The sequence below is a fragment of the Mauremys reevesii genome, linkage group 13 (genome assembly GCF_016161935.1).
Source record: "Mauremys reevesii isolate NIE-2019 linkage group 13, ASM1616193v1, whole genome shotgun sequence".
Classification (NCBI taxonomy): domain Eukaryota; kingdom Metazoa; phylum Chordata; order Testudines; family Geoemydidae; genus Mauremys; species Mauremys reevesii.
The window spans coordinates 42439039-42455514 of NC_052635.1; the positions used below are offsets into that span (position 1 = coordinate 42439039).

Consider the following 16476-nt stretch of genomic DNA (forward strand, 5'->3'; position numbering starts at 1 on the left):
AGATTTGATAAGTCTATGGAGGAGGCCATGCAAACTGGCTGCTTTAGGCTGGAGCAGAAAGAACTTAGTCATTAGATGTTAATTACTCCAGTGGGGCAGAACACTATTTCTTTGTTTTGTTACTATTAGCCTGCTATTTATGCTGTCCTTTATGCCACTACCACTTGCGTTCAGGCAGTTATCCTTAGCTTGCACGCTAATCAGCTCTGCCTATACACGGGGAAGGAACAGGATACAATTTCACCCATGTATTTTGTTCCCCGTTAAGGTCTTTTGTTTGCTTCTCTGTCCTCCCCTCCATCTCTGTCTTTTGTCTTTTGTTCTCATTTGCTGAACACGTGAGATAATGTGACATTTTCTGTCTGTCCTGCAGATGTGCATAATACTTTGATTGTCATTAACTCCTACAGGCTGTCTCCTCCTGTTTTGAGATATGCCTGACTAAATGTTGCCCTTCGGGATGAATGCCAATAAATGAGGAAACAATAGGCTGGGGAAAAAAGCTCTTGTATTTTAAAGTGTAATTTATACATTGATTTCACACCTTCCATTTCACAGCCACCTGTCTTCCCAGTGTTTCGTTGTCTTTCTCTGTTCTGCCCCTTTATGCTTCTTATGAATGAGTAGAGAGAGAGTGGGCATAAATGGGAGACAAAGGAATTGGAGAGAGGAATAAATTGGAGTCAAGCACCCAACTCCTATTAACTTTCAAAGAGAGTTGGGCACCTAGCTGCTCTTTGTTGGACTGGCTGGGAAGTGGTAAAAGATTTGCACAGAAATGTCCAATGGAAAAAATTTCGCAGGAAAAAAAATCCTCTTTTACGTGGAAACATTTTTGTTGAGCATTTTCTGACTAGCTGAGTCATATTAGCATCAGGTTTATACCATGGTGCTTTTTTCCCTCATGAATTTGTGACTTGTGTGGCACATAAACCTTCCTCTCATAGAGTCTCTATTTCCTACATCAATGTTTTCAGGATCCCAGCGCTACATCATCATGAGAGTCTCCGAGGCTCATCAGCTGAAAGATGGGAGCCAAGAGACGGCATCGGATCCCGACTTTGGGAAAACAGTTAAAGATCTTCCACGGTGAGTACCTTTGCGTGTGCATGACATTCATAGAGCTCTTACCAAAATTCCATCTGGCTTTCTACAATAATAATTGAAATACTTTGCAATACCTGGGGCTTGATCCTGTAGGATACTCCTGAAATCAGTTTGAGTTGACGACACTCCACATCTTCCAAGATCAAGCCAATCGTCCCCAAAGCACTTTACAAACATTAATACTCTAATGCTCCTGTACAGATAGGTATCATCAACCCCATTTTACAGATTCAATGGTAGAGCCAGGAATAAATCTAGGAACTTTAGACACCAAATGCAGCTCCATAGTTGATATGGGGACAGTTTACATTCATGGAACTGTTTGTGTTCAGCTTTTGAAATAAAACCCAGTCCAGTGCATAGAGCATCACAGTGTGTAACAGCAACTGTTACCTGTTTTCATAAGCACAATTTTGTGCCCACCGAGACCCATGTACCATCCGGGATATGTGACATGGTGGGGTTTACGGCAGGTGGCTTAATACCAATCACCACTAGGCTAAATCAGTGTTTCTCAACGACCGGTACATGGACCGACACTGGTCCCTGAGATCTCCCTGACACAGTTTAGGAAGGCAGCAAGCTGGTCCCCGGTACCAAAAAGTTGGAGAAACACTGATCTAAACTACATGTACATCATTTGATTCTTCCCCTTAAATTGCTTATAAACTGCTCACTCTGCATCACTGCTCACTTGTTTATTGTCCAGTGTTTCCTCATCTTTGTCTTCGCTGAGCTTTTCTTATTTTCCTCTTATTTTAGTCCCATGTTGGCTTCCTCATATGTCCCTTTAATTTTCATCTTTGTTTCCTTTTCTTGCTCATAGCAAGTCTAATACAGTATCTCTGTTTAGAATCTATTTCCTGTTGTCCTAGTTTTATCTCAGTTTCCTTTCTGTTTTATTCCATTTCCTTTCTCCTATGCCAGTCAGCTTCTTTGTGGTTTTCCCTCTGTTCTCTCCTTATGCAAAGTAGCTGTGGCAGAGTGCAGGACCAGGACCAGGACCGATCTTCAGCGCTCTGTGTAGGCACACACACAGGTTATGTCTATACTATGTCTATACTATGGCCTAGGGGGGTAATTCCCCTGCTTGCGTACACATATGCTTGCACTAGCTCTCATCAAGCTAGCACGACTATAAAGAGCAGTGTGTGCAAGGTAGCATGGGTAGCAGCAGTGGAGGCAGGGCTGAGCTGTGCCTCATCTGCTACTTCCCATGTTACCGCAGCTACGCTGCTATTTATAGTCACAGAAGCTTGATGAGAGAATCACACCCCTAGCTCATAGTGTAAACGTAGCCACACGCACAGGCCAAAATCCAGTTTAATCGGTAATTGTTTTCTGGAAACGTAAAGCAGGAAATGTCAATGAACAATTGACCTAAATAAGATACAGGTAACATCTTACTACTGAATTTCTCTGTGCTGTTTTCAGTTAGCATTTAACTGGAGGAGTGTGGGAGACAGAAAGGGTCATGTAGTGAAGCTACATGATACCAAATGGCAATGTTTGGGAGTTACTGAATGATGCTATTGCACATAATGTTTGGAGTTCTGTTTTAACTGAATGTACAGGAGTTGGATCTTGGAGAAATGCTCTGTGTTAGTTGTGATGCACTTTTTTTTGTAGAAGCTGAGTATAACACCCGCAGCTATAGGTTTACTTCCTCAACCTCTCCAAGTATCATTCTTAGATACAACTACAGTTGACGGGTTATACCCACACAATGCAAACAAAAATAATAGCTGCTGCAGAACCATAATCCTGTTGCCAAGGGTCATTTGTGAATTTTAGAATCATTAACTGCCTCTGCACATGAAAAGGAGGATTGAAACAGAGATGCACAGGTGAATTTACCTCATACAATAGCCAACTCTGATTGACTCTAAGCAACTATTCACACAGGGCAACACCAAAGCAGTTCACCAGGGGTTAAGTACGTTTTGTGAAGAATATTGCATTGAACCGATTTCCACCTTGTTATTAAATGAAATTCCTGACTCAGTGCCATTTTCGGAGGTCATGACTCGCCACACGGAAATTAAATTCAAAACCTGCATTTAAATAATGTTAAGGGAGCTGTATCTAAACTTCAGTGCTTCACACTCCGCAGGCCTCACCGAAACAAAACTCTGATTGACCTCAGGGGAGCTTTGCCTGAGTGAGGGCTGCAGGATCAGTTCACTGGCCTTGAACATTCCTTAATGTGCCTAGTCCCTGGAGAACACATGGCAAATAATTAGAGATGGGCAAACCAGATCAGATAAAGTAAGAGCCAGTCTAGACCTGAATGTATTTTTATGCATCTTAAAAAATGAGTCAGTTGTCCCTTTTATTAAAAAAAAACCCCAACTGTACATGCGTCTGTGTTTTCTGGTTTGGTTTGAGAGAAGAGAAAATGTCCTAAAGGGAAGTTGTTTTAGAGGAATGGATCACATCTGTAAATGAGGCAGCTTTGGATGAATGGGCTGATGTGGCAGTTACAAGGGCAAAAGGCAGCTTAATTTTATAGGAGCACCGTTCTAGTTTTATGTTAATTAGGGGTCGGACTCTGGCACATTTACTCATGTTCTATAGAGTGAGAGGGTTCCGTTGAGATATGTGGAATTACCTGTAGAATAAGGTACCACTCAGTGCGATCCAAGTAGCCCAGTGGTTCTCAAACTTTTGTACTGGTGACCCCTTTCACATAGAAATCCTCTTAGTGTGACCCCTCCTTAGAAATTTAAAAACACTTTTTATATATTTAACACTATTATAAATGCTGGAAGCAAAGCGGGGTTTGGGGTGGAGGCTGACAGCTCGTGACCCCACATATAAAAACCTTGTGACCCCTGAGGGGTCCTGACCCCTAGTTTGAGAACCCCTGAAGTAGCCTGATTCTGCTCCTGAGAAAGCATGTACTGCTTAAAACATGATACTATTCTTGCAGCCAGCAACAACCAGGAATGAAGCCAATATGATGAAACAGTCAATCAGTGAATTGCGGCTTGATTCCTGTTTCAGAAAAGCTTGATAAAAGTTGCATTTTTTTTCTACTTCCCTCTGCAGATTTCTATCGCATATTCCACTTTGGTAGTGCACATGAAAAAGTCCACTGCTGTCAATCCAATAGACATTTAAACAGAATATACAAGAGACACGCTTGATAAATAGTTTGCTGGGGCTGATCAGAGAAGGGGAGTTTTATACAAAGTTGATAAACATCTGTTTTATGAGGATTGCTCATTGGTATATCAGGCATGCACAATGCACTGATCTGCAAAACAAAGAGCTGAGTTCAATATTACGTTCCTGCCTTTTGGATTACCTGAGGGGAGGAACTGTTGGTTTGCATCACAACTTTAACACTGTTTTAGCTTTGGAAAGGGAGGAAGTTCATTGAGTTTCATTTGGTGCTTTTTAACAATAACCCTTTCAAAAGATGAAAAAGTCCCCATGCACATTCACCAAAATGATGTAAACATAAGTGTAGAGTTTTTAAGTAGCATGTTATTGACTTACTCAAATGTAACTAGACTGTGAATGCTCTGACAACCCATTGTCCCTATTCTGCATAGGTGAGTAGATCCTGCTGGTGGGCTCAGTGAAGTCAATAGGACTATTTGAATGAGTAAGGGCTACCCATATGGGAAAGGGTTGCAGGATCAGACTTTAATATATAGGAGGCCTTATTCCTGGGAAATGGTGAGTTTCCTCAGCTCCCAGTGAATTCAAGAGTTGAGGACATCCAGGACTTCTCAGGAGTTGTACAGCAGCTTCCCTGAATCCAAAGCCCATTGATATAAATGGAAAGATTCCCATTGATTTCAGTAACCTTTGTATTGGGCACTACCGCTCAGGATCAGTCCCTACATGTGTTAGCAATAGAAGACGGGGTAGATCCTGCAATGGTGTCACTGGAGCTACCTTGATTTATACCAGTTGAGGATCTGATGCATACACCTTCACTCTGCAGGCAAAAATGGCTCTCCTGTGATGGAATAACTACTGTCCTACTGCTCTATTTTCTCTTGTGCGTAGAAGGTAGGAGCTGTCACACAACATACACAATCAGCCATACGTTTTCTAGTCAAGAGATTAGGCATTACGCTTCCAAATAAAATGCAGTCATGCAGATTAATTTCTTTCATGTTACAGTTAAGGGAAATAATTAGAGGGAAAAAGAAAAGGTCATCCCTGGAAGACTATTCAAGGAATTAAACTGATTCTAACAGTGAGAGAGAACGGTTGCAATAGGGTCCTGTGAAATTACATTATAGGAATTTACCATTTTTCTTTCTTTCTTTTCTTTCTTGGTTGCTTGAGTGTAAAGAAGCCACATGCAGCACAGTGGTAGTCGCTCATGAATATCTAAATGCCCAGAACGTATGATGCAGAGACCCCGCATTAGAACTGGCCGAAAACAAAACTTCCCTCCCACTGAAAATGTTTCAATTTGTTAGGGGAAAAAATCTCAATTCAGGGTGAAAAGTGAATAATTTGAAATATTTCATGGGATGAAAAATTCCATTTCAGGAGAATCAAAATGGAGGCTGACCAACTCCCTGGTGCCCAACTCCACAGGCAGCCAGCTTTCCGAGGAGTAGGTAGCGTGGGAGCCAGAGCAGACAGCCCTGGGAAGCGGCTGCCCCAGGAGTTCAGAAGCTCCAGGAGGCAGCTGCCTGGGAAACATATGGAGGCTGGCCCACCTACGTACCTGCCTGGTTTCCATCAAAAGTTTTGACAGAATCAATACACTCCCACATTTTGATTTCATCTAATCAGCATTTTCCAGCAGAAAAGAGTTCCATCAGCAATGTTTTGACCAGCTCTACTCATGTGACATCTAGTTGCATGGCAGTAGTTTTGCCCCCATTCCACATTCTCTCCAAAGCAATAAGCAACTGTCAAGTGATTTTGACATAAAACACACACACACATCATCTGTCTGTATGGAGAACTCTGATGAGTACATCACTCTGTCATTCCAGAGATAACCAGTATGTTCCAAATTGCTTCTGGCAGGACTTTTCATTACACATAACAGCCTCAGAGGGGAGCAATTGGAGTAGGCTAATAGAGTTACATGACAGAATTTCAAGTCAGTTAACAAAAGAAATCCCAGCAAAGCAGTGTAGATTTCCTAAATCAATATTGCAGAATTGAGACTATCAAGCAAGCCTGGGGCTTTTTCTGTATCCAACAGAAGGATCACTGCTGGATCATCTTTCTGCATAAATATGGCACATGGCAAATTGTCTGGAATGTCTGCTTTCCCCTAATAAATTCCAGTTAGTCAAAAGGAAAATGTATTTGCTAAACATACTAGTTAAACTTAAACTGGGACCCACTTTGTCTGGCCTGTGTTGATTGCTGCTTTACAGTAGGACGATAACATCTTTATGAAAGTACTTAGAGCAGGAAAAAAACGTATTAGGTTTGAGTTGTAGAATAGTAAACATGTGACACACAGGAGTGCTGATAAGAGACACTGCTTTATTTCCTGATCCCAGTCACTTGGTCTGGGTTAGGGTTACAAAGATTAAGATCACTGCTTACTGATATAATTCCCATAAACTGTAATGAGAACTGAGTGTATTCAACAGCTAGCAGAATCAGGATCTAAAAGTGGTATTTATTGATACGTTGTCCTTCAATTCCGACCCAATTCTGAAAGGTGCTGAGCACCCTCAGATTTTATTGCCCTGAATGGGAATTGAGGACACTCAACACCTTGCAGACACAAGCCCCGAATTTTAAAAACTCACCATCTAAACTGCATCCACAGAATTTGTGATTTCACCATTTGGTGTCTGCAAGACCCACATTATTTTGTACCTATGATGTCAATGATTGCATATGCAACACCCATTTTGCATATGCTGGTCCCTGTTTGCTTATGTAAATATCAGCTAGGTGGGCACAACAGATGCATTCACAAAGTCTGCAGGTGCAATCCAGGGAAATCATCATTCTACATGAATAGGCAAGTGGAAAAAAATACTGAGAAACCCCTACAACGTGGATCCAACTCAGTGGACAAACTCGAGATTTTCCACTTCCAAGGGAGGAGACTGCCGATAGGCGATGCTACCCAACAATGTTCATCCAATAGTCCCCACCCTGAGTAGGTGGAGAGGGAGTGGTCAGAGAGGGGTGCTGCTCCTTGGTGCCATGACTGAATCAGCATGAGGAGAGAAGCACGCTGCATTTTCAAAGAGCTGCATCAACTATTTCCTTTCTTTTTTCTTCCAATGAAAGGTGGGGCTGCTGGGTACCACCCATATGCACGGATGAGCCTAAAGACCCCCCTCTAGGCCTTTAGATTCAAAGAGACAATAACAAAGTAAAACTGCACCACCCAGTGCAATTGCCTCATATTTGTCTTTTCTGTACGCCTCTTGGACTCGACAGATCATTATTGCTGCTTCTGAAGAACCCGACCTTCATCTTCCTCTGTTTAGCTGGAGCAACTGAAGCCACGCTTATTGCGGGAATGTCTACTTTTGGACCCAAGTTCCTCGAGTCACAGTATAGTTTAAGTGCCTCTGAAGCTGCTACCTTGTTTGGTAAGAAAACAGATTTTCAATAATGCCCATGTAAATTTTATATTGTCTAAAAATACTAAAATCTCATGATCAGGGAGATGATCTCTTTTATCACAGAGTCAAATGCAGTCCTGACCCTATGCGGTAATGATGCTGTGTGTATCATGTAAAATGTGGCTGCAATCTTAGATATAAATGGCACCATCCGACCCAGCAGACCTGCACCGTGTGCATAGTCAGTGTTATATCTACTAACTTTAGTGGGAAATGTTTTTCCAACTTTTACACCAGTTGATCCTGCCAAACCAACACAGAGTGAGCTGGGGTTTGTTCCTCTTTGTGCACCATCAAGAGAACTGTCAATAGTGGTATCTAAGTATTACTCAAGTGCAAATGAGGAGAGTATCTGAGTTATGGAACCTGTATTACTGGTAACATACAGCTGGAAAGAACCCAGCTTCACTCTCAGATCCCAGGCTGATATATACACACATACACACATAGGTTAATACATTTAAATTGGCAAACTGAGCAAATTTGATCTGAATTCAATGGGATACAAAAAACATGGAACCCCATAATGCTATTCTTAGAGAGTCATTTTTCAGGGCAGAACTGCACTATATGCAGAAAATATTTCCTTATTTTCTGAGTTTTGGGGCTAGGCTTTCAGAGCAGCTACTGAAGGCAGAAGGTATCCTTTTCTTTTCTTTTCTTTTCTTTTCTTTTCTTTTCTTTTCTTTTCTTTTCAAGTCCTATAAATTCCCGTCAAGAAACAGTGGCACAGAAGGAGTTACAATTATGCCAACTCTGTAGTGTATTCATTCAGATGAATAGAGACTCCCTTCCTGACATTTATAGGCTTGTTTCTTTTCCCCTAGGTTATCTTGTTGTGCCAGCGGGGGGAGGAGGCACATTCCTGGGAGGATTCATCGTGAATAAGTTTAAGCTTCGTTGTTCAGGAATCATCAAGTTGTGTTTATTTTGCACAGTGACAAGTCTACTGGCTGTTTTCATATTTTTCATTCATTGCCCTAACATGCCTATGGCGGGAGTAACGCAGATGTACGACCGAAGGTAATAATAATGATCACAGTTCCCGTCAGTCGTGTGTTGTGAGGGTATAGAAACACAAGGATAAACCTGAGCGATCAACACTGAGGGTAATATTAATGCACTACAGAATAATGTCGCTGCATGGTTGCAAGGCCAACCTTATAGGCATGTTCCAAGTGTATGACTACACACAGCCTAGCACCTTCCAGCATCCCACTGCCTTAGCATCCCCTCTCACACACTCCTGTGCCCTGCTTTTCCTCTTAGGTCTGGTCTACACTGGGGGGAAGAGGGGATTGATCTAAGTTACACAACTTCAGCTACGTGAATAAAGTAGCTGAAATCGACGTACTTAGATCTACTCACCGCAGTGTCTTCACTGCAGTGAGTCAACAGCTGGCGCTCCCCCGTCAACTCTGCCTGCACCTCTCGCTCCGGTGGAGTACCAGAGTCGATGGGAGAGTGCTCAGCGGTCAATTTATCGCGTCTAGGCTAGATGCGATAAATCGATCCCCACTGGATCGATCGCTGCCCGTTGATGCAGCGGGTAATGTATACAAGCCCTTATTCTACCCCACCCAGCCCTGGAAGATACGGTTAAAGGAACATCTGCTGACTAATCCACTCTTTCCTTTAGCATCTTACTGGAAAGCAGCCTAAACCTGACTGCAGCGTGCAATACCGAATGTGACTGTCTAAGGGAGATCTACAGTCCAGTCTGTGGAAGCGATGACATCATGTATTACTCTGCCTGCCACGCAGGGTGCAAAAAAATATCAATCCTCGATAGTGGCAAGAAGGTATGGTTTGAAGAACCCAGGTGTTAGCAAAGAACATTAGTTAGCACATCCGCCTTCATAAATTCTGGCCAGCCTTGATGAAGTTACATTAAGTTTATTCAGGTTTTGAGCTTTGCTTTAAAGCTGATATAAACTGTAGAAGGACCCCCTGTGAATACATAGGATTTGTGAGCATTGGGCACCAACTGAGATGCAAGTACTCTGATTATGCTTCTGCTGCTCAGCACTGACCTAGTCCTGCTGTTCCATTTTGGAGTTTGACATTCCAAATGTTATTACTTAAGGGTCTAGACTCCATGCAATGGGTCAGATTCTGCTCTCAGCTGCACTGATGTAAATCCTGCATAACTCATAGATTCATAGATTTTACGGCCAGAAGGGACCATCATGATCATCTAGTCTGACCTGCTGCACATTGCAGGCCGCAGAACCTCCCCCACCCACGTCTGTAATAGACCCCCAACCTCTGTGCCCTCACATCATGATTTAAAGGACAGAGAATCCACCATTTACTCTAGTTCAAACCCACTTGTGCCCCATGCTCCTGCGCTGCAGAGGAAGGCGAACCCCCCCCCCCCAAAGGGTGTCTGCCAATCCGACCTGGGGAAAATTCCTTCCTGACCCCAAATATGATGATCAGTTAGCCCCTGAACATGTTGGTGAGACACCTGGGAAATAATTCACTGTAGTAACTCAGAGCCCTCTCCATCTGATGTCCCATCTCCAGAGGTTGGAGATATTTGCTACTAGCAGTTGCAGATGGACCACATGCCACTGTAGGCAAATTCATCAGACCGTCCCCTCCATACATTTATCAAGCTCAGTCTTGAAACCAGTTAAGTTTTTTGCCCCCACTGGTCCCCTTGGAAGGCTGTGCCAGAACTTTATTCCTCTGATGGTCAGACATCTTCATCTAATGTCAAGCCTATATTTGTTGATAACTGAACTCTGAATTTACACGGGTATAACTGGGAATTGAATTTGTCCCGTTGTGTGCACATAATTCCCATTCTCAGAGCAAAGTTTGTCCCATTGTGTGCTCTTAATCCCCTGTTGGTATTTTGTGCACATAGGGGACAGTGTGTGTGAGGGTGTTCACACTATGCAATAACTAATGTTTCCAGAGTTCAGAGCAGTCTTGTGAAGTTCATTGCCACCCGACCTGATAATATCTGCACTGGAAACTGGCATAAGGCCAAATTCTTGGCCCTGCTGTGGTTGCCTTATTCTGCTCCAGGAGCAAAAGCCAGCTGTAAAAATAGCTGATCTGACCATGTGCAATTCTAGTCATGGCCCAAATTATGACTATTGAAACACTGTCTCTTTGGGAAATTGACGAGGTGTTTGTTTCCCAGGTTTACCATGAGTGTAGCTGTATCCTGGAGAATGATCCCACTGGTTCTGCCCAAGCGATAGCAGGGAAATGCACTTCCTCCTGTGAGAGAAGGACTGTCCTTCTGGTTTTCATGTTTTTTGTGATTTTCTTTACATTCCTATGCAGTATTCCGGCGCTGACCGCAACTCTACGGTAAGCAGCGGAACCTTCTCTTTACCGTACAAAGCCCCTGTTTCGGCGGGAAGTAATTGAACGCAAACATTTTCATTTTATCCTAGCGCTTGTGGTACAGGGCCTGATGAAAATGGCCCAGTTTTCAGTGTGTTGACGATATCGAGCGTGATTCTCCATTCGGTCCAATTGTGAGCACAATCTGAGCGCTCGTGCCTGTATGTAGCTCATTTGTGCCCTCAGTGAGGTAGTTAGATGTGCAAATACCCAGACTTGCCCTCACAATTCCCAAAAGCGTGGACACAAATTTTGCTGGTGCACAATATGTCCACAAAAGAGGAGAATGAGCCTCATTCTGGCTGAAAGAATATCCCTTTATCATCAGAGTACACTGTTTGATGGTGTTACGGGGTGTGGAGAGGCTTTTCTCTTTGCTGCTGCTTCATGTCAACATTTTAAAATTCTACCTGTGTGTACTCCAGGTGTGTCTCCGACAGACAGAGGTCGTTTGCACTAGGAATCCAGTGGATTGTAGTAAGAACTCTAGGTATAGTATGGAGTGAATGTATATGTCTTTCCTATTGTATTTATAAACCACTTATCACAGGAGTGTCGATGGGCCGAATACAGATAGTTTAAGGGCAGGGGACTGGGGATATGTGATGCTTGAGGATGTTTTCTCTCACCTACCTACACTATTCATAAACATCCAGTCCTGTTTGCATGTAATTTGCAAGCAGAAAAAAAAATAGCTCAATTTTGCAGCTAGATTGTTCACTGTGAATAGCTCACCCAGCTGTAGAGTAACTTAATACAGAACAGCAAAGCTTTATACAATATCATTAGCTTGAGTTTAGTAAATTCAGGGCGCCAGCCTGGCCAGGACACCAAAAGTTCCTGGGGGTCCCGGTGGGGATGCAGATTTGAACTCTTACAAGTGTCATATGCTGAAGTGAGCTCTCTTGTTAACCATGTAAGCTGGCTGTTGGACGGAAAACTACAACTCCCATAACAGGTTTCCAAAGCAGTAAGCAATAGCGGTGGGCAACTGCTCATTCCAAGAAGAAAATGGGCTGTGTTGTCCAAGGCCCTGGATAACTACATATGCCATTGCTGAGTTCATAGGCTGGGGTTTTCAAAGGAGCTGATGGGCATTAGTCACCCAGCTCAGTAGGGTTTGGGTGCCTAACTCCTTTAGGGTCTTTTGGAAATTCCAGCCATGCAGGTTGCAGTGTTAGCCTACTCAGTCACTGTACCTGCAGAACCTGACACATTGTTTCGAAAGTGCTTTGGGCTACCTTGAGGATGATAGATAGAAGTTATATCAACTGATGTTCCATTCTGTCTTCATGCAGGAGGCATTCCCGGTCCTATTGCCTTCGGCTCAATGATTGATCTATCATGTCTGGTGTGGCAGGACCAGTGTGGAGAACAAGGTTCTTGCTACGTTTACCAGAACTCCGCCATGAGCCGATACACTCTGGTCGCTGGAATTGTCTACAAGGTGATGCCCAGTTATTATTTCACTTTCACATCTCCTAGCCTGTGCTTTTTGCTTACGACTGGTTAGATGAGCAGCGCCAACTGTGGCAGAATTTTGGAAACCTCTGTTATGCTGTTCTGATCACAACACAAATCCTATCTTCACGCAACTTTGGTGTGAAAACACAGCAAAGTGTTTGCCACTAAATGCAAATATTCCATTTATGATTCACAATTTAACAACTCTCTGGGTACCATCATTCTCCTGACTTCATATTATTTTCCAGGCTAAATGTTTTTCCTCTAAAAATTTTAGAGGAAAAACTCCACAAAACCCACATTTTATTAAAATCACTTACTCTAGAACTAGAGTTGAGTGTATAAATGCAGTCTATTAGCTAGTGTGTCTCAGGTCACTCTGCTCATGCTGTAAAGAAGAGTAAATAGCCATTCTCTGATCACAGCTCGAAAATGTCGAGAGGGTGAATGTTTCAGTATTTATGAGCAGAAAGCATTGTTTTAGCTCAGTCCAAATTGGCTTGCAGGTCACAGAGGAATCAGCAGCTGTGGTGAGAAGGTATATGTGTAGCAATGCTAGTATACACAGCAAAATACTACAGGTCAGATCCTCAGCTGCTCTAAATCCAGGTAGCTCAGTGCAGTGTGGTTCCAGGTGTTTTAAATGGCTGGAGCATCGGTCCCAGTGCACTACTGTCATGGAGTCAGATGATCAGAGAATCTAGCTCCGGCTAATTGTCAAGAGCAAGGTAAAGAGCAGACCTTGCCCCACCCCCAATCCAAACAGTCCTTCATTTAAAAACAAATCCCAGCTGCAAGAAAACCAGTTTGTTTCCAAAATAATGGCACGGTTCCTTTTTCCAGACAGGGTTTGGTGCTATGTGATGATAGGTCATGACTGCGAAGTTCAGCTTCAGAGCTGAACTTTCCTGAAGCTGCAGTGGTTTAAATGGAGGGTTTGGGGGTTAGAAAGATGACAATGGGAGGCCAGGAGTGAAGTTTATATGTGATCTTCATCATCATGAGGGATTGTTTGATGTGGATAAATCTCCCTCATAATGCTAATGGGTAGTCGCTACCCCCCCCACCCCACAGCATAGTACAGTGTCGGTCTAAGAAGTATGACCATAAATTGTGTGTGTAATGGCATGAAGTTTTATTTGTACACCTCTACCCCGATATAACACGGTCCTTGGGAGCCAAAAATCCCTACTGCGTTATAGCTGAAACCCCGTTATATCGGGGTAGCAGCGGCAAGGCTCCAGCGGTGATTTAAAGGGCCCAGGGCTCCCCACAGCAGCCAGAGCTCCGAGCCCTTTAAAGCACCGCTGGAGCCCCACTGCCAGAGCCCCAGGGTAGCAGCGGCAGGGCTCCAGCAGTGATTTAAAGAGCCCCGGGCTCTGGCCGCTGCGGGGAGCCCGGGCCCTTTAAATCGCCGGCCGAGCCCTGCTGCCACAGCTCCGGGGTAGCAGCGGCAGGGCTCCAGCAGTGATTTAAAGAGCCCTGGGCTCTGGCCGCTGCGGGGAGCCCGGGCCCTTTATATCGATGGCCGAGCCCTGCTGCCACAGCTCCGGGGTAGCAGCGGCAGGGCTCCAGCAGTGATTTAAAGGGCCCAGGGCTCCCCGCAGCAGCCGGAGCTCCGGACCCTTTAAAGCGCCGCCTGAGCCCTGCTGCTGGAGCCCAGGGATTACCACGCTATATGCGAACCCGTGTTATATCGGGGTAGAGGTGTAATTTCCCTCATGCTAAGCACTACTCACATGGTAGCAAGAGCTTGTAAAATAAGGCTTTCGGGCCTCTCCCTTGTGCAGTCTTGCTCTGCTGCCTCTACATTCAAGGGAACTGTGCAGATTAACTGGCTGCTCACTGAGGATTCATGCACATTTCTAAAAAGTAGGCAGGCACACCTGCTCCTAATCAACTGGAGCATATTCCCAGAGTCACATACTAATATATTTTCCTGGCTAATCTCTTCCTTGTCTTTATAATCCAACCAAATCCTCCTGCACAAATCACCTGCATATCAAATTGTCTTTACAACTCCCTCGGAACGTGTTCAAACTCTTTTAATCTGGATCTGGGAAACCTGGAGGGAGCTACTCAGCCACTGTTAATTGGCGTAGCTGCATTGGCACCAGCAACACCACTGTCTTCACAGTTGCTGTGCTGATTTACATTATTTGGGGAGCTGGCCCTGGGTTTTTAAATAAATTAGAGTCATGCTGGGTATTAAAAGTGGCTCTGTTAGTAACAGGGGATGTCTTGATGATTACAGGTAGTTGGAACAGTCTTCTTCCTGCTGGCCTGTTTCCTTTACAAACCGCCTCCCCCAGAATCCCTACCAGGGAGCTCAGATGCATCGGAAAATGGGAACTGTGTCCTCCAGGAGAACACATCGCTCCAGACCCAAGCTGCTGACTAGCACTGTAAATACTGCAAGGGACTTTCTCTCAGCCTCATAAATACCATGTCAAGATATTGTTTATTCCTGTTTTTATGATTATTATTATTATTACTATTGCTTTACACTTTGTTTTTCTATTTAAAGAAGGATATTTGAAGTAAGTTCTGGTTTGGCATAACATTTTCTGAATGGCAGAAGCACATGAGAGGATATGTACATTGATGCCATATGAGGATCTGTGCATTGGAGCTAGACACTGTTATTTTACTCACTGGTAGCTTTATAGCTAGGGTGACCAGATGTCCCGATTTTATAGAGACAGTCCCGATTTTTGGATCTTTTTCTTATATAGGCTCCTATTACCTCCCACCCCCTGTCGCAGTGTTTTACATTTGCTGTCTGGTCACCCTATTTATAGCACTTCTGTAACAAACCTGAACCACATTAAAGAAGCCAGGGTACCACTGTGGGACCAGATTCTCAGCTGGTGTAAACTGGCACCATTCACTTCTGCTGAGAATCTGGCCTGTAACACATACATCATAGAGCCGTCAGTTGCAAAGCACACGTGTTCAGGCTTTTTAGGTCTGATCAACGGCCTATCCTCGTGTTGACAGTCTGCTACGATATACAAAGCAAGGAACAAACAAGGAACAGTGTCTTTTGTGTTGCTGTAGCACATACAGCGTTGCTCGTAATGCACGCTGTATTCTCTCTCTGTTCAGTTCAGTTATAGACATTTAACTGCGATAGTTCATATTACTGTGCAATGGAAGACATGTTTGAGATCACAGATTCCCTGGGAAGTTCATCAGTCGATCACATACAACACACTGTTGAAACTTGAATGCCACCGGCTATTTTGAACTCACTACCCAAGCCTTTTTCTGTCACTACCTCTGGTTTCCTAATTCCAGTCCCAGGATTTGCAGTATAGTTACAATCTGCTTTTCTTCTATTGTTTTAAGATGGACACATTTTGTAATGTCCTGTAAAGGCAGTTGGATTATTTGTTGTCCTTGAGCTATTGTGCTGTTTGACACAGAAACACATAAGATATGGATCTATGCAATGTTTTGTTTGTTCTGCTTTGTAAAGACATTGTTTTTAAGTATGCAGAAAAATCAGAACTAATTTAATTTTTCTTAGACTGCTAGTTTAAAGAGAAACCTAACATAGCGACAGACTTTATTGTATGAAGCTAATGAAAAGATCACCCAGATTCTCAGCTGGTGTAAACAGACACAGCTCTGTTGATTTCAGTGGAGCTATGCTGATTCAGGGCCGCCCAGAGGATTCAGGGGGCCTGGGGCAAAGCAATTTCGGGGACCCCTTCCATAAAAAAAAGTTGCAGTACTATAGAATACTATATTCTCGTGGGGACCCCATGGAGCCCGGGGCCTGGGGCAAATTGCCCCACTTGTCCCCCCCCTCTGGGCAGCCCTGTGCTGATTTGCACCAGATGATGATCTGATCCATTGTTTGCAAATAAACTGGGCCACATTTTCAAACGTGCCCTTTAAATATGCACTGCAGTATTAACCGTATGTTGTTGGCAAGGCCAAGCAATGG

General features: G+C 43.7%; 1 protein-coding gene across 4 annotated transcripts in view; it reads left to right on the forward strand.

Moving 5' to 3' along the window:
• SLCO4A1 (solute carrier organic anion transporter family member 4A1) overlaps positions 1-16246 on the forward strand; it is a 47647-nt gene extending 31401 nt beyond the window's left edge. For all 4 annotated transcript variants that reach the window (XM_039498342.1, XM_039498341.1, XM_039498343.1 and 1 more), the window contains 8 exons: positions 978-1089; positions 7504-7658; positions 8519-8714; positions 9331-9493; positions 10849-11021; positions 11483-11547; positions 12356-12504; positions 14776-16246. In XM_039498342.1, coding sequence (XP_039354276.1) covers positions 978-1089; positions 7504-7658; positions 8519-8714; positions 9331-9493; positions 10849-11021; positions 11483-11547; positions 12356-12504; positions 14776-14922 — 1160 coding nt within the window. In that variant the 3' untranslated portion in view covers positions 14923-16246. The remainder of the gene's footprint in view (positions 1-977; positions 1090-7503; positions 7659-8518; positions 8715-9330; positions 9494-10848; positions 11022-11482; positions 11548-12355; positions 12505-14775) is intronic.
• Positions 16247-16476: the final 230 nt, after the last annotated feature.